The 26,804-nt window shown below is 43.7% G+C and overlaps 1 protein-coding gene across 1 annotated transcript in view; it reads right to left on the bottom strand.

The window, feature by feature from the left end:
* Positions 1 to 578: 578 nt before the first annotated feature.
* The window catches only part of SEC14L1 (SEC14 like lipid binding 1), a 44,971-nt gene continuing 18,745 nt past the window's right edge, over positions 579 to 26,804 (bottom strand). The window contains exons 4-18 of the mRNA XM_066587250.1: positions 19,270 to 19,419; positions 17,394 to 17,525; positions 16,146 to 16,274; positions 15,808 to 16,042; positions 14,561 to 14,670; positions 14,253 to 14,442; positions 12,367 to 12,455; positions 10,658 to 10,728; positions 9,344 to 9,515; positions 9,127 to 9,261; positions 6,943 to 7,077; positions 6,587 to 6,838; positions 6,330 to 6,508; positions 5,127 to 5,228; positions 579 to 4,405 (exon numbers count right to left, since the gene is read on the bottom strand). Coding sequence (XP_066443347.1) covers positions 4,165 to 4,405; positions 5,127 to 5,228; positions 6,330 to 6,508; positions 6,587 to 6,838; positions 6,943 to 7,077; positions 9,127 to 9,261; positions 9,344 to 9,515; positions 10,658 to 10,728; positions 12,367 to 12,455; positions 14,253 to 14,442; positions 14,561 to 14,670; positions 15,808 to 16,042; positions 16,146 to 16,274; positions 17,394 to 17,525; positions 19,270 to 19,419 — 2,322 coding nt within the window. The 3' untranslated portion in view covers positions 579 to 4,164. The remainder of the gene's footprint in view (positions 4,406 to 5,126; positions 5,229 to 6,329; positions 6,509 to 6,586; positions 6,839 to 6,942; positions 7,078 to 9,126; positions 9,262 to 9,343; positions 9,516 to 10,657; positions 10,729 to 12,366; positions 12,456 to 14,252; positions 14,443 to 14,560; positions 14,671 to 15,807; positions 16,043 to 16,145; positions 16,275 to 17,393; positions 17,526 to 19,269; positions 19,420 to 26,804) is intronic.

Below are 26,804 nucleotides of genomic sequence, written 5' to 3' on the forward strand. Positions count from 1 at the left end.
GCAGGTATTTAACTACCTGTGAGTGTCCAATACATCCCTATGGGGTGCGGATCCGCGTGCGGGAGAAACGCTGCGGATTTTAAGCCCGTGGACATGAGGTCTTAGTGTTATTGGGTTAAGGTTTTAGCTTAGATCCTCATTTACAATATCTTAGTGAAGTCAAAAACTGCCTGCTTCAATCAGTGCTGATGCTGCTGTGATCACAGGACTATTACGGTAGCAAGTTCAATCTTCAGACACACAGACAGCTTGTAATTTGCCATCTCTGTAATTTTTTTATTTTAACTATATCTGCTTCTGCAGTTGACATGAGCCAGAAAGTAAATGACTGCAGTAATTCAAGTGTCTCCCTAGTCTCACTTTTGTGAAAAATAATTGAATGAAGCCAACAAACCGTGTAGGTAATTTTTTTCTTGATTAGAGACTTGAAATTACACACTGAAAGTAAAATTGCTGGAGGCAATGCTGCGAGACTCTCAAAAGTAAAGTATAAGTCGGAATCCATATTTTTCTAGCTCTTTACATTGTAAGGTGACCACTTGAAATGTGTTATAGATAAAAGAAAACACAACAGCCAATTATTATACAGCTTCAATGTTTATTATAGTTAACAATTAAAAAATGCCTTTGAAAAGCTACCTGTATGTTAAATTAATAGTTAGAACAGAGCTTGAGGTCATGTCGTGTCCTTACAATGAGCTATGGTCACACACACACAGTCACACCCTTCTTAGAGAAAATAAATCTTACAAGTGATATGCATAAGACAAGAAAAAAAAAAGAAAAAAAAAGCCAAATAGCAAAAAGAACACAAATCTTAAAAATCACAACATTTGATAGGGCTTGTCTAACCTGAGATGATCAGATGCCCTTTGCTTTCCAAGGCCACAGATGCCTTAAAAGTGCTAGGCTCCACTGCTAAACTATATAAAAGGTCTTCAAAATCTTAAAGGGGTTTATGGGATTTAGATATTGAATATCTATCCTCAAGACAGATCACCACTATTCGATCAGTGGGGGTCCACAGCTTGGGACTTCCACCGATCAGGTGACTGAAGAAGCCACAACCCTCATGGCCTCTTTTTCAGGCCTGTGACCCAACGTTCATCGGTCACATGGTCTACGAGTACATCAGTCCCATTCAAGTAAATAGGACTGAGCAGCTGTACCAGGCCCCCGCAGCCTTGGAATGTGCAGTGCTTTGCTCCGTATGCAAGGAAGTGGCCGCGGTGATCACTTGAGTGCCGTGGACATTTCAGACAACCAATTGGTGTAGGTTCTGAGCAGTAGACCCCCATTGATCTGATATTGATGATCAATCCTGAAGAAAGGTCGTTAACATCTTAGTCCCGGAAAACCCCTTTAACAACCGGTGGAATTAATAAAAAGGTGCAAAGGGAAGGGGTTCTACACAATATCCAGTGAACAAGGCACAGCCCTGTCAGCTGGGAAATAAGCCCTTATTTCCAGGATATTAGGGATAGCCTCACAATGCAAAAGGGAGAAAAGAAAGGCAGGTGAAGGGTTTTCATTCAGAATTACACTCATAACAGGGGGCTCTGATCACTCATGGTACAAAACATGGAACTTCTGTGCATTAATCTTAACCCATCCGATATACCACACGCGCATACAATAACAATTGCAAGACAAGACCAGTCCCTAGAAAAGCCTCTATAGGATCAATCCTCTAAAAGATTGATGCCCAACTTACATAAAAACTATCAAGAGTGCAAACGTACACCATTTTTTCGAGGCCGGAGTGTCAATTACAGTCATCCTAATTCCAGTAGAATAGTAGCGGTTTAAAAAAACTAACATCTAAAGATGAGGAGGGGGCTCTGATCAGGAAACTCTTCTAATGGCAGCGTTCTAAATATCGCCTTACTAACTAGATCGGGACATGTGGAGAGTCTCTCTCTTTGGTAAGGGGGCAGAACACTAATAGAAATCATACATATATATCTTTTTCCTCTTTGGGTAACACTTTTTAAGACTACTTACATTTGAAACTTTCTAGACTGTCAGTTAAAGACCAAGTTAAAATGCTGATTCCTGCCTTGGGGTACTCGTTCCCATGTAGCGGAACTGCAAAAAATCCGCACCAGATTCTGTATCAGAACCATGCGCACCAAAAGCTGCATAATTGCTGTGGATTTTCACGCAGTTTTTAAATGCAGATCCACAGCAATTTCCCCCTTTTAACCAAAAGGTTGAATTCTGCTGTGGATTCACATCAAAATCCACAGCAATGGTGCAGACTTTGGTGTGCATTCTCCGCTACACGTGAACGTACACTTAGGATGCTTTCAGACGTGGTGGAGAATGTATCCAACACGTCTTATATGTAATTTTTGATGTGGTGTTTGCATCAAAAACTGCATGCAAGACGTGTGACGTTTGTGGCCGATTTGCCCGTGCTGGATTTTCCCACCACATGCGAAAGCACCCTTTAAAATATATTTTAAACCATCCATCAGACTTTTGATCTCCCGGGTGGTTGAAGGGTTTGAGGCTTGTAACGAATGCTATGAATTTCATGCATTTTTACAAGCTCCTATAGGTTTCTCTTTTCCGTAAAGGCATGCGTCTTACTTCCCTATACCGAAGTCTATGGGAAAACGCCAAAGATTAAAATAATAATACCACCTCATAGCATGCTGTGTTACAGTGTTTAATAACGTATTATTGACCTACGGTTGCTGCATCTTTTGTCATAAAAATTGTGGCAAAAAAGACACAGAGGGAGACTGGTTGAGTCAATGCTTCTATTCCATTTTGTTTTTAAAGCGCCCTTTCTTAGAATTCTGTCCTGCGCCATTCTTCTGTTGATCCATCCTGGAAACGTATATCTAAATTCACAACTGGGAGTTACCAGTCCTTTTGTCAACAGGACATGTCCCTACACAGTCAGCACTGATTGTATAATGTCCGGTAACTGCCTAGTTCTCAATTTATTCATACATCACCAGGAGAATTCTACAAAAAGTTGCCCCAGATTTATTTTATGGGGAATACAAGAATTGACTGAAGAAGAAAAAAGTTGGGAGAACTGTCAGATGCTCTTAAAGAAATGGTAGTGCTCCCGAAATGGTGCACTTGGGCCTGGAGGAAACTTTCCACAGTGTACACTTTTCTTGGGGGCTCTGGGCACACAAAGCTGCTGCTCGAATTGTAGGCAATCCTCATGGGCTATGAAAGAACTGTCACTTCAGTAAGGGGCCAGGGACTTTAACATTCAAACATTGGCCAAATGGGAGAACTGGAGATCCTGAGATTTGGTTACATTTCTACTTAGAAGACACTACCTGCCACGCAATTCATTCTCAGGTGGTGGTGGCCATTTTTTCAGTTCTATCAAGACTGAATGCAAAATTTGTTACTCAAAGTGACCATGACTTGACTACGGATTAAAGAGTCAAAAACCGAAAATAGTCACGTTGTGAAGCATTGTGGGAATGTAAGGTAAATATTGTTTCAATCATTAGGATCTTGCTTTGCAAGCATATGGTGTCATCCTAGTGGTCCATGTATAAATCAGCTGGACCAGATTTCTATACCCAAGGAGGTTATCATCACAACCCATGCAATAAGCCAAAAGACGAGCGCTATGATCATCTATTAGTTCATGCAAGGCCTGAAAAATGGCTACCTACGACATTCTCTATTCTTCAAGGGAGCGGCAAAGTTCACAGTCTTCTCTAGCTGGAAATACTTGGAGAAAAAACATTAACATCTCACCGCTAGTGGAATAAGCCGAACCCTAAGAGCTGTGGAAGTGACTATGTAAGAACCAACAGTGACTAGTCTAAGAAACCCACCATACCATATGACAAATATCAAGTTCTTTGCAACAGCCGCCTAAGGAACCGTTCTCTTATAAGTCAGCGAGGCTAAAATCTTGTGAAGAATTTCATTTACTGCTCCAAACTTTCCAGCCAGTGGAAATGATATTGTGTGCCTATTGCGTAAGAATATCACATCTCTGTATTACATATCAGAGGATATGGTGAAGCAGTTGTGTGAGCAGTACATGCCAACTTCTCCACAAGAGTGCAGTACAAAATATTTCCAAGACTGTTTTTGCCTTGCATTAATTCAGTACGGAGTTGAAAGTCAGAAAGCCAACTTTCTACAAAATCTCTAAAAATGTCATTTATGCCCTCAGGTAGTAGAGTCGGAGCTCTCTGTCTCGATGGCAGCAGTTCCCACAGCCTCCCGGATGAATGGGAGACGCCAAGAGGGGGGCCAACGCAGGAAGACTGGGGGTCTGAGGGTGTAGAGAGTGGAAAAGTGCTGTCCCCAGAATGAAGGGGAGAGGCGCAGGAGCCCATCCGGATTGGACTTCAGGTCTTGGGGATGAGTGAGAGAGGGGAGCACGGAGTCAGACATAGGGAGGGGCTCTCTGTAACAACCAAAATTGAAGGAAGGGGAGAAAACAAAATAGGTAAGGGAAAGGGGAAACAAAGAAAACAAAAATGAAAAAAAAAAGTTATACAGGTTCTTAATACTGGGGGATAAAATGGAGGTGGAAATTAACGTTTAAAAATGGAGATGCAAGAGCCCAAATGACCATGGATGGAAACACAGGACGGGCTGTGGAGCGGTGAAAATGGGATGCACATGAAAAGAGAACATAAAGAAAGGTTATTAGGTCTTCCTCACCAAAGACTGTAACCAGTTATAAAAAGGTACCACATATACAATAAACTAAATGCTACAGAGGAGGGAGATGACCCATAATAGAAGGGCTACAAAAATCTACGAAGTCTAGCTATTGTCTAGACCTTTTAGATTTTGGACTATCGTAGGGGTACAAAATACTTTTACGATGTAATGTTACACCTGATACACTGCAGTTGTAGAAACAAGTTAGTAAATGGCTCAAAAACAGGCTGTCCAAGTGTTAGATTTATCAAAGGGATGTACTATCCAACAAATGGAGAAGGCCCTCAGAGTGTGAAGCATGGGGCAGCACCTTCAAGCCCATAGGTGAATAAAAGGAGTTATGGTGAATGATCAACTGCGTCATGTATGGGAGAGGGTAGAGTCTGTCAGTGAAAGGAAGGTGGTGGATCTGCTTTATCAGGATTACTGGTGCAGATAAGAGTTGAAGAGCCAGCTACCTGGACACCATGGAACTGGAGTGAGATTGGCTAGAGGAGGTGGTGGCAGCACTGAGTTGTGAGAAACCACTATGGCTCGATTCCAGGCTGGTCATTGAGCCCCTGGGAAAGAAAAGAACAGGGAAAAAAAAGTATAGATGAGACATTATACCGTAAAATAAAACTTCATATATCTTACACTTTAATGCAAAAGATATGGGCCTCATGTGGTGGAGCATGTAGGGGCAGCAGAAATACATTCCTAAGCTCCGTCTCATAACCTGAAGGTTGCGGGTTCAATATCCGCTTGGTTCAGGTAGCCGGCTCAAGCAGCCTTCCATCCTCCCAAGGTTTGGTAAAAGGAATACCCAGCTTGCTGGGGTGTAAAAGATGACTGGGGAAGGTAATGGCAAACCACCTGCAAAAACACAGTCTGTCAAGAAAATGTAATTCTCTGTTGCTTAGAAAAAAGCAATTGTGCCTTTTGAATGTGTTCATTGAAGCTCCAGGGTTTCATTTGGCTCCAATTTCTATGACTGGTTCTGATAAACTGGCAGTACACATTCGACATCCTCCTCTGATCCATTATGTAAAAAATATTACATATTCTGGCTACAGGTTTCCCTGATCATTCTCTGTATAATCTCAATATCTCTGCACCAGGAAACCCTACAAGGTTGGCGGTTTTTGAAAGACTGCCCTAGGCTACTCTAGCACCGATGAACAAGCATCGATCCAAGTTGCTCAGTTCACTCAATATTTACATTCTAAATGTGGAGTCACACTGAAATGGATCCATAGAAAACGTGTTCACTTGATTTTACTATTGCTCTCTGGGGTCAAGTGCATAGTCACGATTAGAGATGAGCGAACGTACTCGTTAAGGGCGATTTCGCAATCGAGCATCGCTATTTTCGGGTACCTGGCTACTCGGATGAAGAGATTCGGGGGCGCCGGGGGCGGAGCAGTGGGGAACAGGTGGGGAGCTCTCTCTCTCCCGCCCCCCACTCCCCTCTGCAACCCCCCGCTTACCCCCTTTGATGGGTAGTTTCTGTAGTTTCCCCATTCACATCATTGGGGAGATAAAAAAAAAAAAATGCACAAGATTTGGGAGATGGACGGCGGTCAGATCAATGCTTTATAAGCAATCCCATAAATGGGTCATACAACATTATGCTGATAAGCACCATTTACCATATAAGCCGCCCAGCTACTGGGTTATACCTGAAATCCTCAGAGCCAATGATCTCTGTGTAGTACATGACTTTGCACTTGTGTGAGGACACTTGTAAGGAGGCAAGAACATCATCCACACGTGGGAGGCTGCTGGTGGCACAGGCTGGCATGCTATGAAACTTCCATTGCAGGATGTAGAAACCCGGCCAGCGGGTCACATGAGAACCCTGAGAGAAGGAAACGTTTATAGGTGTAAGAACGAGCCGATCCAAGACCAAGACCAAGTAAAGTAACCCTGCAGTTACCTGTACGCTCTCTCCTTCCTTGCAGGTCAGTGGAGACTCTACCATGCTGTAATCTCGGCCCAGCTGCCAGGCTTTATCAATCAACTGCACATTGTTACACACAGGGGACGTGATGCCATGAGCTCCGAGGGCATCTCGCTTGGGCACCTGAGGGGACCTCTTCGAGTGGTAAATGTTAAAAATAATGTCTCCTTTACACACATCAAAGTCCCAGGTGATGACAGAAGAGGCGTCTACTATCTGGATTACTATCTATATAGAAGACGACAAAGAAATGGCCTCATTTTATAGATCCGCAAGGACAGCCCAGATTAGAATGGGAAAGCGGAGGAACAGTGTGACGATAAGTGACCTACCTCATGTGGCGCACCCTTAAACACACTGGCTGACTGGTAAATGGTCTCCGTCCACAATCGGATGTCTTCGCTTTCAAGTTCTTCTGGAGTCCTGTACAGGGCTTTGGGAACCAGCCCACCTTCTGATACTTCACACTGCAAGTTGGGGGTTGACATGTATCAGGAATAGTTAGAGTGACTAGGTAGAGGCAGTACACCCAACTAGAAGGCCCGTTTCACATGGGCGACAGCGATATTGCGTTGCTACAAAGCCGCACGACTTTGTAGCACTCTTGCCAGGATTTTTAGGGGGGCTTGAAATAAGCATTACCCCAAAAATAAGCCCTAGCTGCATAATAAAACACAAAGGCATCACCTAACAACTGCCAAACGCCTTCTATGCAGGTCCCCGGCACTTGTCTTCAGGCAACAATTCCTGGTGAGGCGTTTGAAAACCCCTGCCTCCAGCAAGCAGTGCCTCTGATTGGCTCGAGGGCCATGCCACAGCCAATCATAAGCAGCACTTCCTAGAGGTGGGGCTTTTGAACCTCCAGTCCAGGAAGAGCTGACAGAAGACTTCAAACAAGTGCCGAGGACCTGCGAGAAGTGCGGCGGACCTGACAGCAGCTGTTAGGGCTTATTTTAGAGTTTTAACCACAGGACTTACTTCTGTAAAAGTTGCATCGCAAGAACATCGCGTGATGCAGCAGAAAGAAAGGCTCCGTAGGCAAACATGGGCTACAAAACCTGGCAATATTTAGCAACCTGCAATTTTTTTCTCTTGCAGTGTCGCAGGTTACAAAACATCGCTAATGTGAAGGAACCCATTGGAAAGCACTGGGCTTCACATACATGCGATTTGTAGCGCTGTCGCATTGCGAGAAAACAAAAAAACCCACACAATTTTGTCGCCCATGTGAAACCAGCCTAAGGGTCCTTTTACACGGTAAGAATGTCGGTCGCACCAGTGATAGTTGCTCTTGTACTTTCACAAAGGAGCAATAATTGCTCAGTGAATGAAGTCACTTTGGGCTGCCTGCCTCCATTCACATTAAACAGGCCATCGCTCATACACGGACGGCCCGCTTATACAAGCCAATCATCGTTAGATTTTTTTTATCATTCCTCCAGAAACTGAACTATGAATGATAAGGGAAGAAATCATCATTTGTCGGTTCAGTCGCCGGCAGCATTTACACTGAAGGATGGTCATTCAGATTCCCGTGATTGAGCAAGAATCTGAATGATAACATTGGCCAAACTATTGTCATCCGAGTCGGTTTCATGAGGATAGATTTTTTGTGTGCCGATTTCAAACCCATTTTCAGTTGTTTTGTAGCACGTCTGTTTCAGGATTAGTACTGAATACTCCTTTGGTTGACCCTCAAATAGTTTCTTGCCACCTCTGCACATTAAGCTTGGCTTAATGAAGAACTTTGTGAAAGCAACGGGGAATGTTAATTCAGGAGGATTTGAGTACTTGTTAGAGACATTGCCAAAGATCCAAGCAGCAACAGTGAAAGAAAGAATTTTTGTCAGACCCCAAATTCGGGAGGTTTTTTGAAGCTATAAAATGCGACAATGCTCTTAACATTAACCCTTTCCAATCCACTGTCTGAACTCCGAAGACATTATGATTTAAGGCTGTACATCTCTGATGTTGGAAGACGTCCGTCGGGATTCTCTTACTGTATGTTGCCAGCCTCTCTGCTGTTGGAGCCTATCCAATGTGTCACCTCATGCAGTACTGGCTTTAGCCAGCAGATAGCGCCGTTGTATAACGGCAGAAAAAGAGTAAGCCCCCTAGGAAAACCAGGATACAAATTTGATTGGAAAGGGTTAAGGAAAGAAGCATGACAGCTTTTAGGTGGGCTTGAAAAAACATTCTGGGCAGCCATAAGTCTTGTGCTTATGAAGCTGGTGTTCAAAGGTTGCTCTATGCATTTCAGAAAATGGGATGCCGTATGTCTTTGAAAACACTTTTTTTTTTCCCACCCCAACTGTATTCCCAAAAACCTTAGAGCAGCGAGTAACAAGCAAAGCGAGCGGTTTCACCAATATATTCAACGGATGGAAAAGAGCTATACTCAACATTACGAGTTGGTCTAGAAAAATGTATTTTTGGTTACGATGAGAAGACAAAAAAGTTTTGTAATCGTTCCGTGTAAAAGGCTCCCAACTGTGTAAGGTCCCTATGCTACTCACCAAACATTCTCCACCAAGGAAATCAGGAATGACTTCTTTGTCAATATAATCAATTAATCCTCCAGGGCCTTGATAATCATTGCCAGCATAAATAAGGAATTTTTTTCTAGTATTCTCATCGATGAAGGGGCTAACCTGAGAATGACAAGAACGACCATATATTAAAGAAAAAGAATGAAGAAAATGATACTATACTGAGTACTGCAAGTCAAGTTACCAATGTCCACAGGACTGGAAACACTCTAGGGGCCCGCAGGATCAACAGTCGTCCCAGTGTCTCGGGATAATTGGCTTCTACAACTTCAATGATCCGCAGGAGGGCTTTGACGCCTGGCCTCCATAAATGCCTCATATTCAGCCCCTCCAAGTCCACCAAACATGTCCAGGAGCTACAGCAAAAATGAAGTTATGTAACTTCTTAGCAAGCTTCTCACAGCACATAAATGATTTCAGTCTAATGTACGACTGATCAGAATACGGCCATTTTTATATCATTTTTTTTTTTAATTGGGCCCCAAACAAAAACCAAACAATTTGTTTCCTAAAAACTTTATGCTTCAGAGTTAAAAGCATCCAGCTTGCAGTCCTGTCATTTATGGGAAGAACCCTGTAGCATAGCAATATCATAGGTGCACAATATGGCCACCTAGTGGTCATTTACTGCACTATACGATATAATAAAGACTATAGATGAGAAAAAAGCCTGGCTTAAGTTATTTCTACATTGTCTTGCAGTTAAAGGGTTTGTGCCAAGATTTAAGAAGTTCTTCCCCATCCACACGATTGGCAGTGTGCATGCTCAGACATGGCTCGATTCACACAAGGGGACATGGGATCCCTGTTGTCAAGGCTGGTGAGAGTCTCAGCAACCAGATGCCACTGATCAGATAGGCATCCCCTATGATGTAGACAGAGGATGATTTTAAATCGCTGCACACCGCCAATTACAAGGTTTCCCTACGGATTAGTTGATTTCTGGGGCAAAAAGGTTATTTATCTGCACATTTCAGGCAAAAACCAAAAGACAGTGTAAGGCTGGATTCACACGAACGTATTTCACGCCCAGCCGATATACGTCTTCCTCATCTGCAGAGGGGGTAGCTCAGTTCCTGCTCCTGGCTCTTCCATCCTCCCCCCCCCCCCCTGCAGATGAGGACGACGTATATCAGCTTGGCGTGAAAACCGAGCCAATATACGTTCGTGTGAATCCAGCCTAAAGACATCGGCTTTGGCACAAAAATAGCACAGTATGCTGCCCCACGCCGAGTCTTGGCGGAAACCCAACGGGCCAATTATAGTCGAAGAGATTCACAACTTCTGCTACTTTTGCAGCTCAGCTACTATAAGGAAAGCGAGCAGAAAATCTAACACAGATGTGAACTACGCCCAAATCTTACAAGGGTGCAAGTTATACGGCCTCTTAGACAAACGCAGTTCAGATCTGTATGTCACCCGGGTATTGTGAAGTATAAAACTGAGCTATTGGTATCTATTAATCGATTTTACATGGGTGTAAAAAATATGCACTAACCTGATGGGTCTCCCAAATATATTGGTGTTCTCCTCGCATCGCCTCAGTCCTTCCTCATTAATGGAGAGTACCTGATTTCAAACAAAGTAAAACCAATTAAGCTAATAGCTGGTTCAAGCATTAAGTAAAAGTGCTGGTCAAACCGGCACCCACAGAATCCCCAATGAACAGGTCTTTATTAATCCTACTGACTTATATTGCAGACAGAAGAGCTCAGCATTCTGGAATTCACTATCGTGGCCATTAAAAGTCAATGGAAACCTCATGGAAAAGAATGTGTGTTAAAAGAGTTGGCAACATTATATATGGCAAGGTCAGGACGGTCTGTACCGGGGACATTTACAACCTACTCATATATGGGTTTTTGAAGAACAGCAGCAGTTTTCTTTTTTCTGAAGCCATAACCCCTCAGCTACTCCTCTGACTGCTGCCACAGTTCATCATCGGCTCCCACTTTGATACACTGCGGCAATTTCCCAGTATCCCGATCTGGCTGGATATTAAATATCGCAGAGTGTTAAAGCAGTAGAATGCAGTCCTAAGCTCTCGCTCACGACCTGAAGGTTGCAAGTTCAAACCCTGCGTGGTTCAGGTAGCTGGCTCAAGGTTGACTCAGCCTTCTGAGGTGTGTGTATGTACACACACACACACACACACACACACACACACACACACACACACCTCGGAAGGATGGAAGGCTGAGTGAACCATGCGGGGATTGAACCTGCAACCTTCAGGTTGTGAGCAAGAGCCTAGGACTGCATTCTACTACCTTAACACTCTGCGCCACACGAGGCTCTATATATCTATATCTATTTGTAATGGCCAACCCCTTTAACACAATCAAAGTTAAATAAATCTGTCAGATTAAAATGTCAAAAACTAATGCCATTCAGCATGTATGTATGCAGCACTTGCTGATGAACAGAGCACCTTTCTCCAGCCTTAAGGCCGGTTTGACACGAGCTACCAAAAAAGGGAAGAAAACAAAACTAAAAAAAACCCGCACGATTTTGTAGTAATGCGACAGTGCTACATAACGCATGTATGTGAAGCCCATGCTTTCCAATGGGTTTTCACACTTGAGAGAGGTTTTGTAGCCTGAAAGAACCCACTGGAAACCACGAGCTTCACATAGATGTATTTTGTAGCAATGTTGCCTCGCTACAAAATCATGCGATTTTGTAACCCGTGTGAAAGAGGCCTAAATGCTCTACAAATGGTGCGCCTCCTCGTGTTGCAAAACTTTAACTCCTAGCATGCCCATAACTCTGCAGCTTGCTAAATATACACAATTCCAACAAACGTTGCTTCTATGACCCAATGACAGGGAGCAATGTGGGTGATAAAGGAATATAGAGCACTTCCTCAAAGTATGATCAAGAAGTGTTGCCCACAAGTGATTATTATACAGACTACTTATTAGTATTATTTATAGGACACGTGTGTTACTTATAACACAGTAAATGTCATCACCACATGTAACTCATTGAAGGACCTGTGATGACAGTTGGAGTTGGTCAAAATATTGAAGGACCTGTGAGGACGTCACAGTCATGTGATCAGGGGCGGAGCTCAGAGCTCCAGTAATTCAGCTGCTCGCTGAGGTGAAATCATGGCTGGGATGAAGTCACAGTCCTGTGATCAGGGGTGGAGCATGTAACTCACTGACGGACAAGTGATCGTTAGTACTTTGACTATCAGCTTACATGTCTAAGTAGGGACTCTTCACCAAGGGCTCTGACCAAACCCTTTGTGTCCATCTGTCCAAGCCTTAAAACGTATAATGGACGACCATCTGTAAGGAATAAGACACATATGAAGAAATAGGTTAGACAGTGTGTCACAAAGTGTCTTACCCCATTCTTACAGGTGGAATTGTTAAGGCTAGGTCTTGGCCCACAGATTCCCACATAAAAAAGGTTAGCTGACAAAAAAAAAAAAAAAAAAGTAAAAAGAGCCCTTTTTACCTTCACTCTCTCGCTTTCCACGCTTACTGATGGATAGCTAGATGCTTTTTGCTTACAGATGAAACTTTTCTCCTTAAAATTGGAGCACCGCTTACAAACTGTGTGCCCACTGCGTGGAATTTTTTTTTTAACCAAAATTTGTTTTAAAAAAAAAAAAAAAAAGACGTTCTATACAAAGACTGGAAGACATGAAAGTCAAGGACAGAAAACGCTCTGTCTTCCTGGCAACTATTTTTTCCCACAATCCCTAGCTATGACTACAGCAAAATAAAAAACTTTTTGGACCTCGCTTGGCAAAGCTATCTAAGGGCTCATGTCCACGGGCAAAATAAGAATTAAAATCCGCAGCGGATTTTAACTCTTCTCCTGCCCGCAGATCCGCATCCCATAGGGATGCATTGACCACCCGCGGGTAGATAAATACCCGCGGATGGTCAATAAAAGTGATTTTAAAAATAAAATGGAGCATGGAAAAATCTGGACCATGCTCCATTTTCGTGCGGGTCTCCCGCGGGCTTCTATTGAAGCCTATGGAAGCCGTCCGGATCCGCGGGACACAAAAATCATATTTTACTTACACGCTCCGGTTCTTCTCTTCGGCGCCGCGCCATCTTCTCTCAGTCGCGGCCGGATCATTTTGCTTCGGCCCGGCGCATGCGCGGGGCACGTCACCGACGTCATCATGCACATCCGCCGAGCCGAAGAATGAAGATCCGGCCGCGACGAGAGAAGATGACGCCGCCGCGAAGAGAAGAAACGGAGCGGATGGGAGGTGAGTTAATTCTTATTTAGTCTCCTTTTCAGCGCTCATGTCCGCGGGGCAGGAGGGACCCGCTGCAGATTCTCCATGGAGAATCTGCAGCGGATCTGATTTTCCCCGTGGACATGAGGCCTAACAGTCCTTGTTGCCTATATTAACCAATCACAGCCCAGCCTTTATTGTACGCCAGCAGCTTGAGAAATGAATGCTGCTCTGTGATTGGTTGCTATGAGTGACAACAGTCTTGCTGTTCGATAGCTTTGCAGAGTGAAAGTTTTTGACGTCCCCAAGTGTCCTTAAACGTTAGTTATGAGCGTTTCAAATCGAGAGATCATTTAAAATAACAGATAGAGACAGACAGACAGACAGACGTTTCCACGAACTGCCATGCATGTATGTCACGGGTAAGTGTCAGCTGTGACATTTAGCTGGCACCCTATTGCAAAGGCTTAGATCAGAGAATGCCAATCTCTGATGTTTAACCCCTTTGATTCCGGGGTCAACAGCTACATCTAAGAGGTTGGAATGTTAGGGAGCCCCCACTTCTGCTCAAGTGATTAGACAGAGTTGGGGCCCTCTTGTCAGCAGATACTTTTCAGCATTGCACTGAGTGGCATGATAAACTGCAATACAGAAGTATTTCTGTATATCATATGTGTGATGGTATGGTTTAGTAGCCCCCTAATGCAGCTAAAAGGGTGTTCTGATAGAGGGGGCTGTGACAGTCCTAGAAGAAAGCAGCCATGTTTTTCTTATTTCAGCCATTTAACCTGCTTTTCAATATTTGCTTAGTGAAAATGTTTAATGTGAAATGTTCATACACCTTATTTCATATACGCATGAAAGCTCCCAGCAAAGTACCCACCCATGTCATGGTGGTGCCAGCCTCCAGCATAATAGTCATGTAGCACTTGTGGAGGGTTCCACGTGCTTAATAAGTAGTCTACTTGATGCTGCTTTCGCCAGGTGAGGGATTGGCACAAGATTTCTCTGGATTTATCAATATTGAAGTCGCGGGCACGCAGGAACCTCAGGATGTGTTCATCTTTAGGAATCTACATGAAAACAGTATACAGATTAACCAATATTTATAGAGCGCATTATAACATCTTCAGGATGGCAAGACACCGCTCCATATTAGAATAATCTCAGACGTGAAAAGCAAGCACATACTTTGCCTTTATGGGTTTCTTGCAGCCACTGTCGCAGACGAATGAGGCAGCTCTCCTGTAACGGCGTGAGGTCTCCCAGATAACGCTTGATGTAGTCTGCGTCCAACTTATCTAAACCGGAAGATAGCAACAGACTTGATGTACATTCTTAAAATGTCCGATATAATGACCAAGAAGAGACTGGTCACTGTTATAGGTCATCCTACAGCAAGCCATGCCCGACGCTTAAAACGTGGTACAGTGACCAAGTACACGAGTGCTACAAAATTCTTTGTTTCATGAAGTTTCCCCCTGTCCATAAGCTCGTTACCCTCCACCTTGTATGGTGTATGCCATGTATGAACGGCTCATGTTCTAGAGCTGTACTAGAGCTGCCCCTATATTACAAGGACAGACGTTTACCTGAATGCCTGCCATGTAATTACTCCATTTTCCCTAGAGTGGCCAGTGCAGGTAAAATGCCTGGCTGGCGGCACCTTTCCAAAATCCCCCCCACCAAGCTGGGTACTTATTTTACAAACCTCAGAAGAACGGAAGGCTGAGTTGACCTTGAGCCGGCTACCTGAACCAGTGGGGATTGAACTTGCAACCTTCAGGTCGTGAGCGAGAGCTTAGGACTGCATTTCTGCTGCCTTAGTACTCTGCATCACATGATCAAAATGGGTGTAAGAAGAAACAAAGGTTACTTTGCAATTTTACTTGATTAAAAATATTCTATTTTTGGGGCCTTCCAAGTCCTCTGAAAAAAACCTATGAATCTCCATGGTAACAGACTACAACCCACGATTCTGTAGTCTGATCCTGCAATCATACTCCCCTTCCAGCTGTCATCTATGTCTCACCAGCTTCCATGCGGTCGGTTTTTAATAAAGTAGGAGACAGATGGATGGCCCTATGACTGTAGGATCAGAGTCCTCAGACTGTTTGTAGTCTTGTCGACAAAAGTTTCATAGGAAAATGTACAAAAAAAGTGAAATATTTTTGATCAAGATGAATTGTAAAGTTTTTCCCCATGTTAGATGCACTGGAGCAATGAAAGAAAAAGTTAGTACTTTTTGTTCAGTGTGCAGCAGAAGGCAAGTGGCTACTTCCCAAGCACAGACTATACTTTTTTGTTGTGTATGCAGTTTAAAAAAGGTTCATTCTATGGGAATTTCTTCATATCGGACTTTATTTACAAGCGGCAGTAAAAGGGAGCGAGGCGGCCTTTTTAGTTCTTGACTGAACATTCGAGCGTACAAAACGCACCATCTGGAGTACTGCTCAGTGCTTCCGGAGGGCTGGAGGATGTGGGAGGACCATCTCTGCTCCCATGCCCATCGCTAGTAGTTATGGTAGGTATATTTTGTGCAGGGGACACAGAATGAGTTGAGGTAGATGTTGGACACTCTTGCAGCTGTTTGGGGGCAGGAGTCCATCGAGGCAGATGTGTAATGCCTTCATCGTCCATCTGCTTCAAGTAATACTCTATGATTTCTTTACCCTGAAGATGGAAAAGAACAAAAAAAAAAATAAAATTAGTGGTCAACTTTACATGTACCAATTACATGTTAACACAGTCACTACGAAGATTGATGGTCACTTGCCTTTTTGATATTGCTGGTGTACTGTTTCATGGCAATCTTCTCTACGGTGCTCTCAAAACCAAAGAACGATTTGATGTCAAGGCTAGCAGACTGCTCAAAGCAGGTCCAGTCATCATTGTCAGGGTGTACCTGGAGGTCGTGGGTGAAGAATGGTTGGCCTACATTAGTTTGCTTCAAGTACTATAGAAGTACTTTTACTACTCATATAAAGTAAAGACGTAATAAGATTAATCAGATCACATGTCTGGACAACATGACCATACCATGAAAGTCAGATCTCTCATCAGACCCAAAAGGGTTGTCAAGATTCACAAACAATGCAAAACCATAGTAGACCAAAATGAAAATTTTTATATATATATATATATATATATATATATATATATATATATATATATATATATATATATATATATATATATATATATATATATATATATATATATATTTATTTTATTTTATTTTATTTTTTTTTAATTAGTAATGAGAAATTTAGGTGATATTTTTTTCTAATTTCTGGTTGCACTCTTTTTTATTTTTTAAATAAAGGTTCAGCTTTGGTCACACTGACCACTAGGCCGAATAATAGTTTGACAGTTCCTGTTCTGTAGAGAAAACTACTCAGCGGTCATCTCTTTATCATCACAGGCAGAATTATAATGAAAATGTAACAGGTATATGTAGATAACACAGAATCCACAATACAAAATAGGTGAAAAGCTGTGACAGGTCACCTCCTCCCCCTCCCTGCAAAGTGACAGCTTCACAGGTTCCAGAACATGCCTATAAGACTGTCCCATGGGTCAGCTGCTGTCCATTATATGAATGGCCTACGAAGCTGCTGTAGAGAATCTCTCTATAAGCTGTTAAATTCAGCTCAAGGAAGATGGCCGCCTCTACAGTCAGGTACAGAAAACAGAATTAAAAAAAAAAATTCAATCAGAAAACAAAAACAGATCGGAAAAAGTTTCACTATCTGGTTTTAAACTAGTAAAAAAAAAAAAAAAACCCATTAGTGATACATTCCCTTTAACATCCCTTAAAAGGGTTACGTTTTTCAGTACATTAAACTGATAATGTTAAAACAAAGAGAAGAACGCACAACTTGCTGAACAAAAACTATATGTAGATGGAAAAATAAAAATTCTGTAGCTCATGAAAAAAAAAAAAAAAAAAAGCAGGAAAGAAATTTTTTTTAAAAAGGCATTAGTGGGAATGGGTTAAAAGCCAGAAGCTGCGCGCACTTACAGTGTAACAGCAATACTCATGGATTACAATACGGCTAGAAAAGCTCTCGTTATAAGCTTCAATATGCAGAGTGCGGTCTCGTCTGTTCAAGGAGTTTTTCTGGATAAAGTATACATAGTCTACGCCTGCAATCTAGAAGATAGGAAGGAAGAAACGGCTTTAATAGACTCCAGGGAAACTTTAACCCCTTCCCGCTCCAGGACGTACCGGTACGTCCTGGGAGCCTAGTACTTTCCACAACAGGACGTACCGGTACGTCCTGGGGATAGCGCGAGATCACATATGATCCCACGCTATCCCGCAGCGGGAGCCGGCTGTCAGTCACAGCCGGCGTCCCGCTGCAACAGCGGGAGGACATCAGAGATGCGCCCCCCCCCCCCCCCCGCTGTTAACCCCTTCCCTGCCGCGATCTAAGTAGATCGCAGCAGGGAAAGAGTTCACAGAGGGATCGCGCTCCCTCTGTGTCTCCGGCCGGCTCTCGCGATGTCATCGCGAGAGCCCGGCCTGTCACCATGGCAACAGGACGCCAGACACTGGCGTCCTGTATTGCCTGTGCCTATAATCGCTGTACAAGCGATAAGGCATGGCAGAGCAGTAGCTCTGCCATGCCTTATGACAGCGATCATAGGCACAGTGCTGCAAGTCCCTCAGAGGGACTCAAATAGTGTAAAAAAAAAGAAAAATGTAAAAAAAAAAAAAGTAAAAAACCCCCTTTTTTTAATGCTTTTTCTAATATTAGCATAAAAAAAAGGGAAAAAAAATTAAAACCCCACATATTTGGTATTGACGCGTCCGTAACGACGTGTTCAAAAAGTTGAACATGCTTTTTATTTTGTACAAAAAGCGTAAAAAAAAAACGCTAAAAAACAGAGGCAAAATGCTAATTTTTAAAAAGTTACAGGACTTTGAATGCAGCTATAGAGAAAAAAAAAAGATTTCCAAAAAAAAGGGGGTTTTATTGCAAAAAAGTGTAAAGACCTAAAGAAAATATAACAATTTTGGTATCGTTGTTACCGTACCGACCCGCAGAAAAAAATTTAGTGTGTCATTTATGCTGCATGATTAACGCTGTAAAAAAAAGAAAAAGAAATCTATGTCAGAATGGATGCGTTTTCTCTCCGTTATCATTAAAAAAAAATTAAAAAAATTTACGATATTGTCTATGTACCCAAAAGTGGCACCGATAAAAACTACAGATCGCCACGCAAAAAACAAGCCCTTATACGGCCGCGTCCACGGAAAAATAAAAAAGTTATGGCTTTTGAAAAATGGAGATGGAAAAATACCAAAAAAAAAAAAATCGCTTGGTCCTCAACGCCAAAATAGGCCGTGTCATTAAGGGGTTAAAAACTCTTCAATTAGCAAAACAATGGATACGTTAAAAAAATAAAACACACAACAGACTGGTTGAAAAGATTGCATTCTGGGCAGTCAACCTTTTGAGGAGTCCAGCAGATACTGGCCCATCATTATTGCAGTATCAACTATGAAGACCTTTAGGACATAAGGCCTTTTTACATGGGCAAACGGAGCTCGTGATTTTCGTTTGCCCGAACGGACCAGCACGGTGTGGATTTTGACGCCTTTTTTTGCCACGTATCCGCAGCAGAATACCCCCCTTGAAATTGAAAGGGTGGAATCTGCTGCAGATTTGTGGCAATGCAACCAAAGACTTGCCAGACTTCCATATTGGTCAGCTGGGATAACAGGCAGTGGACCATGATGCCGCAGCTCAGCCCACATGGATTTCACCAAGTCAACTCAAGTAACACCATAGCTTTCTTGAAAACAAATGCTAGTTTTCGGACTGTACAGTCATCCCTGATGGCCGGCTCACTTTAGGCAATGCTAACAGTATAGCGTATTTCAGGCTGACCTTCTTAAGAAGTCGTGGGGCATCCACATCCAGCTTGCAGCGCCTCTCCACCACGTGCACCGCTCCGTCTTCACTGAGGAACTCATTCATGATATCGCTACCAACAAACATGGGGATGAGATGACAAGTGGGGAATCGACGTTCATAGGCCTGCAAAGAGCAGAAGAGGTAGCGGGGGTGAGGGATGGGTTTTAACTAATGAAGTGCTGAAAACAATCACATATACTAGCTTAAATTAAGGTCATAATTCCGGCAACACGTGCACAATAGTAACCGAGCTATTAGCCAGTCGCCCATTCTCCAGAAAGCAATATAGCATAAATATAGGGAAAACTTTATAGAAGTACGGTACATAAATGTAGTCGCTTTCTAACCACACTGTAGAAAACGTAATTTCCTTCTATTTTGTAGTCTGTACTTTTTGATTCGCTAGCTGAATTTTTTAACTTTTTTTTTTAATTAGAAAGTAAACTTCTTGGAAACTACCCCCTCTATAGATTACTAAAAAAAAGCGCTGTAGAATAAGTGCTATACATGTTTTTAAAAATAAATCTTGTTTAGAGATGAGCGAGCGTACTCGGAAAAGCACTACTCGCTCGAGTAATGTGCTTTATCCGAGTATTGCTGTGCTCGTCCCTGAAGATTCGGGTGCCGCTGCGGCTGACAAGTGAGTCGCAGCGGGGAGCAGGGGAGAGCGGGCGGGAGAGAGGGAGAGAAAGATCTCCCCTCCGTTCCTCCCCGCTCTCCCCTGCAGCTCCCCGCTCCGTGCCGGCACCCGAATCTTTAGCCCCGAGCACAGCGATACTCGGATAAAGCAAATTACTCGAGCGAGTAGTGCTTTTCCGAGTACGCTCGCTCATCTCTAATCTTGTTATCTAAGACTGCTTGCCCGTTTCTTCTCATCGTTTATAGAGACCCAATCCACTAAACGATTATTATTCCTGTGTGATAGCCCAACAATCGTCTGGGCTAATTGGCTGACATAGGCATGGTTCTGGTGCTCCAGTTTATATTGTCTAATGAGGGGGATGGAAGCGTATAGTCCACAAGCCATAACACTCATAGATGTTGTCACCTCTATATAAGTAACACTTAATACATATAAGTATTAACATATAACACAAATTAAAAATAAATAAATATAAAAATTTGACAGTCAGCCAGTCCCACCAAAATCTGCGGACTTGAAGACCTTGACGAAAATGTATGGGGCCATTAGTCCAGCCCCCCCCCCCCCCCCCCCCCCAGAATTTCCTTACTGCTGTAGAACAGTACCGAAAGTCTATAGAGGGGGTAGTTTCCAAAAAGTTTACTTTCTAATTAAAAAAAATAAAATAAAAAATTAAATAAAAGCTCCCTGAAGCAGACCGTGGTGTCGCCTCCGATAAGCCAACATTGCACAACAGCTTGCTGTCTTATTCGCGATTCAGACCCAACATAAAGCTTGTAGCAAGAGTACCGTTTCTTCTGGGAAGAAGCCCGCTATCTGTGCATCCAGAAGCTATTCTTTGAAGAAGTCGATTATCCATGCAGCTTCTATTGTACTTCTAAAATGCTCACTTGGCCATGCTCCCCATACGTCACTACAGCCACTTATTCTCCTTGACTGAATTGGGTCATAACAGAGGGAGAGCGCAGCTGTACAGCGCTCAGGGTTACAGAAGAATGGGAGCCGTACGATAGGCCTGTCAGAAGGGAAAAGTCAGCGACTGCTGCTGGGAAGATTCCTCTCCCATGGAGGCAGAGAACATTAGGCCCCATACAGGGCATCAGTAATGTATAAATCATCCAGCCCTACATTGCAGAACAGGAACTGGGCTTAAAAATAGTTCCTGCAGACCGTCTCATTTTTGAAAGTCTGGTTAATGCGGCTGCGATAGACATAAAGGGGTTGTCTGCTTCCTGCCCAACTTTACGGCTTTGTATTTGCTCTACAATTCAATAGCAATTCAGCCTTGAGCAATGCAAAATGGATTGGTTGCTAGGGAGTTGGTGCCCGATGACCGAAAGGACTGTGGTTGTCGAATTGTGATTCCTTAGCAAGCAGAGGCCGTTAAGACATGACAAAGTTGATTAGATTAAAAGGGTTGCCCAGTTACTGGACAACATTTCTGCCATAGCACCAACTGCCTTAAAAAGTACAAACAAAGCAGTGCTTACCAGTCCTCTGCTGCGGGGGATCTGCCCATGATGCCGTGCCATCCTCCTGGGGAATGTTGTGGAAGACAGCATCAGCGGAAATCACCTGACTGCTGCAACCAGAGGCTGCAGCGGCGACTTCCGCTGAAGTGATCTTCCTCAGCAACCAGCAGGACAATGTTGGGGCAACATAGCTATTTCCCCGCAGCAGAGGACGGGTAAGTATGGCTCAGCTAGTTATTTTAAGGCAGTTGGAGCTATCGCAGAAATGTTCCCCAGTAACTGGACAACCCCTTTAAGGCTGACTGGCACTATATTGTGCTGACATTTGCAGCAAATCGGGATTATTTATCCATATTTTATTCTTCCTGTTATCCGACTGTGATAGGGCTCAAAATAATGGAGATTAAGGCCCAATTTGAATTGTGGAATCCACATAGAAAATCTGCAAATCAAGCCGCCCATAGGGAAGCATAGGTGGTCGCACATGAATTAAAAGCATGCACATTTGTTTTGCAAACCCTTTGGTCAATGGTAGCCGTCCGATCCAAGGCCCGTATACAATTGAATTGCAGAAGGGCCAAGTATTCCGCAGCAAAGCGGGAGTTTAAGAAAAAAAAAACAAGAAAAAAAACCCACAACAACCACAGTAAAGAAAATAGAAGACCTGAACCGGAATGCAGTGTCCTCGGTCGTGGGCAGGGGCGGATTCCGCTGCGGAATCTGTTCCGCCCGTGGACATGAGGCCTAACTCTCCTGACCAACCTTGGGTTTTTGTCCGGCTTTGTGTTGCTTAGTATTGATAACCCATCGTCAGGCTAGGTTATTAACCCTTTCCAATCCAATTTGTATTCTGGTTTTCCTAGGGGGCTTACTCTTTTTCTGCCATTATACAACGGCGCTATCTGCTGGCTAAAGCCAGTACTGCATGAGGTGACATGTTGGATAGGCTCCGACAGCAGAGAGGCTGGCAATATACAGTAAGAGGACCCCGACGGATGTCTTCCAACAACGGAGCCGTACAGCCTTAAATCATAATGTCTTTAGACGTCAGACAGTGGATTGGAAAGGGTTAACAGAAACCGTACCAGACAACCCATTTAAAAAACTTACAATGAAGCCTAGTAGTTTATGAAGACATCCGCTATCGTACGAATGGCCTGAAAGGATGACACTGTTGGTCGCGAGGCATCTGTAGTCATAGAGACGGTACAGAAAGGCCACCGATGCAATCAAATTAATAATCCACTTGAGAAAATCATCATAATCAACGCTAGTTACGTAGAGACTAAAAGGATCAGTTCAGGGAAAAGGTGTTCAGTGGTTGGAACTGGCTGGGGGATAGTTGGGTGTGGATTAAAGGGTCTTCTCTTCATAGACATGACAATTTGGGAACACTACTTAGAGGCAAGCATGGCATACACAGGGCAAGGTCTTGACGAAACTCCTATGCAAAGCATACGTTAAGGACCTGCTCATTTTAGGCATTAGGACGGATCCACAGGACATAAAATGCATTGTAACAACGGGAATAAAATAATTAGAGCGTGATAGTAAACTGCATGAGCTTGTATATCCACATATACAAAGAGCTCGTTCATGGGAGGGTTAGCTTCGATTCATTATAGGAACAGAAAACCAGAAAGCTAAATTCATCCTATGATGGAACCAAATGGCCCCAACTGACTATCGGGGTCCATCTGGCTTCCATCCTACCTATCGGCATTGTCCTGGATGATGAAGCGCAGCATACTGTGCTATTTCGGCTGGGATTTAAGATCTGATCGGTACCGGAGACCCTGAACGAAGCTTCTGGTGCATGTGTGAATGACCCCCTACAGCCAAGTCTGTGTCCAGCATTAGGGTCATCTTTGACAAGAAATCTGTAGCATGTGGACATTACACAGTAAATCATCTTTGTGCAAGGCTCAAAAGGTTTAAAACGTTGGGTAGAGAAGGGAACTGGTCATGATGTACATGTAGTCTGATCTGCAGTCCGCATGCTACAGAGCAGGTTGATAGTTTGTGGAATCAGACCAGTATAACTTGTAGTTTTTACACCCAAGTCCCTGCTCTACGATTAGGAGACCAGTAGGTGGCCTCATCACCGATTGACAGCCGACTACATAAACACACTGGCAAGGCTGTCAATCACTGACTAGGACCGCCCACTGGACTCCTAACAGAAAGAGCAGGGACTTAAAGGAGATGTCCCGCGCCGAAACGGGTTTTTTTTTTTTTAACCCCCCCCCCCCCGTTCGGCGCGAGACAACCCCGATGCAGGGGTTAAAAAAACCACCCGCACAGCGCTTACCTGAATCCCGGCGGTCCGGTGACTTCAATACTTACCGCTGAAGATGGCCGCCGGGATCTTCTACCTTCGTGGACCGCAGCTCTTCTGTGCGGTCCACTGCCGATTCCAGCCTCCTGATTGGCTGGAATCGGCACGTGACGGGGCGGAGCTACACGGAGCCGCTCTCTGGCACGAGCGGCTCCATAGAAGAAAGCTGAAGACCCGGACTGCGCAAGCGCGGCTAATTTGGCCATCGGAGGCCAAAAATTAGTCGGCTCCATGGAGACGAGGACGCTAGCAACGGAGCAGGTAAGTATAAAACTTTTTATAACTTCTGTATGGCTCATAATTAATGCACAATGTACATTACAAAGTGCATTATTATGGCCATGCAGAAGTGTATAGACCCACTTGCTGCCTCGGGACATCTCCTTTAAATTAATTACAAGATACATTGACTCTCTTTCCATAAAGCTACATATCTATCTACTCAGCTCATCCGGCTCTGCAACATGCTGCCTGCAGATAAGACACCATAGTTAACGTGACAGGTCTCCACCAGTCTCCACTAGTTTAAAAACAGAATACTGTATTAACATTTTATATGTTGGCTTCTTCACATAACCAGCTGCATAAAGTGTTGAGATAAGCAAAATTATAGTCTCCAAGGGACGATAAAAACATTACAGCATGAACTATGTGAGGAGTTTTCAGAATAAGCTGCAATGTGTCTACATGAGGAACAACAGTATAATCTGGTCATTATATGACTCTACAGAACACGCTAAGAAATGCAGCAGCATGGAGGACATTCAACAGCAGTACCGAGCAGTGTAGATGTGAATCTAGCACTGGTATGAGGTTAAACACAGAACTGTGACTGTAGCATGTAGTGTTCCTTTCTGCTGATGGATCCACCTCTTCCCCTCTTAGTAGGCTTCCAAGAAAAGGGGAGGGAGAGCAACTGTACCATGATCTTTGAGCACAGAATTGTGTGTACTTATTTAAACTGCAAATTAAGGCCCCCTGTCCACGGGCAATGCGGTATCCCGCGGAAGATCTTCGCCAGGGGAGCCGCCGCATCTCCCCCGATCAGCCCTATCTGATAGATAGGCTGTCCACGGAGAATCGGGGCAATTCGCCGCGAGCGAAAAATCGCAATGAGTCTCTGCTTGAGGACAGGGGCCGGCGCTTTGCATAGCAATGCTATGGAAAGCGTTGGCCGTGGACAGGGGGCCTAAAGGGGGTATTCCCATTTCAAGGTTTTAGGTCTCAGATGAAAAACCCATGGCTCTCTTGAGCATCTCACCGAGTGTCAAGAAAACATCCTTACGCCGTTTCCATAACTTCCATCGGGGCGAGTGTGGTGGGGGGGGGGGGGGGGGGGGGGAACAAAAAAACATTCGTTTTCAAAATGGTTGAGAAAGTTAAATCTAGAAGATAAGAACTAGGAACAGCCATTAAAATCCATAACCGTTTCCAAAAATGCAATATACCATCAACTTCCATTAAGGGTATGTTCCCCACATCCCAGGGGAACTGGTTGCAGAAAATCTGCAGCATATTACAGTAGTAGCAAAGTGAATGGGATTTGAGAAGTGTTCACATGTTGCTGCAAAAATCAGCAGCGTAAATTGACTTGCAGGTGGATCATAAATCCCGCAGCGTGTCCATGTATGCTGTGGATTTTCACCCCAGTTTTCCCCTCTTCACATTTGGGGAGGGGTGGGGAATCCACTTCAAAAGCCATGTGTTGTATGTGAATTTACTGCAGAACATCCGCCACATGTGAACACAGCAGAAATCACTAGGAGATATAGAAATAGCTGAACACGTGCATTTTTCCTATTTCTAGAAAGCTTTTAACCCTTTCTAATCCACTGTCTGACCTCTGAAGACATTATGATTTAAGGCTGTACAGCTCCAATGTTGGAAGACGTCCGTTGGGGTTCTCTTACTGTATATTGCCAGCCTCTCAGCTGTTCGGAGCCCTATCCAACGTGTCACCTCATGCAGTACTGCTTTAGCCAGCAGATAGCGCCGTTGTATAATGGCAGAAAAAGAGTAGGGACACTAGGAAAACCAGGATACAAACTGGATTGGAAAGTGTTAAAAAAAAAAAAAAAAGAAAAAGGCAAAAACTAACTTCTCCTTATATACCTTACCAATGGAGTCCTGCGTGTGCCCCATACACCACCAAGAAGGTTGCAGCAGTTCTGTTGCTCTGCTGGGATTATCAGCTCCAATCATACCATTTCCTATACGACCGTTTCATTCTAGAAAGGTACCTAGAACTACATAATAGACTTTGTCCACTGTTGCCTTTACTAGATGGCCATTTGTTCTGACAGCCATTTCTATGGGTATGAATAGAAGCAGTGCAAGTGTTTATTCCTTCTTTAGAACATGGCCTATGAAGCCGCTTGCCACTCAAATTGTACATGCTTCTGCTTTCTATTATCTCTTTGCAGAACTGGAGATTATTCCACCAATTCTAGGACCCAAAAGGAAGATGTCCACCGCCACACCAGCTGGCGTTATGATGACCGCGCTCCGAAACACTTCCCAAAACCCTAGGATACCTTACATCTACATGACAATACAGATAGTCTAGAGAAAATATACATCATCTGCTGATGGTGCTGAAGAGGTTAAGTGGTTCCTGTCCCGTGTTTACTAGAAGGGTTGTCAGAAGAAGAGCGAAATTTATATAGAGCGGTCTCAAAAGGAGCCTGCATGCAGGAAGCCAAAGTGCTTTCCTTTGGTGTCAGTCAGCCAAGTTTTCCCGTCAGCTGAGAACCCACCCTGAAACTTCCTGCTGTCAGCAACCCGTTGGGGAGAGGAGCACATTGGCGACACAGCGACTGCTTATGTAACAGGGGGTGCATTCCTTCTACACGGAACACTTATGATCCAGTGATCAACTGAATGATGTGAAACTGAAGGATAGTCGTTCTATATAAGCACTGCCAATGACTGAACAACAAACGTTAATTCCTTCATCGTTCACGTTAGGCAGCACAAGGATCAAATGACGATCAGCCTTTGTAACAGGCAGTTGTACGTCTACAAACGCCAGCCTGTTTACTGTCAATGGAGGCGG

This window comes from Eleutherodactylus coqui, chromosome 13, assembly GCF_035609145.1.
Source record: "Eleutherodactylus coqui strain aEleCoq1 chromosome 13, aEleCoq1.hap1, whole genome shotgun sequence".
Taxonomy (NCBI): domain Eukaryota; kingdom Metazoa; phylum Chordata; class Amphibia; order Anura; family Eleutherodactylidae; genus Eleutherodactylus; species Eleutherodactylus coqui.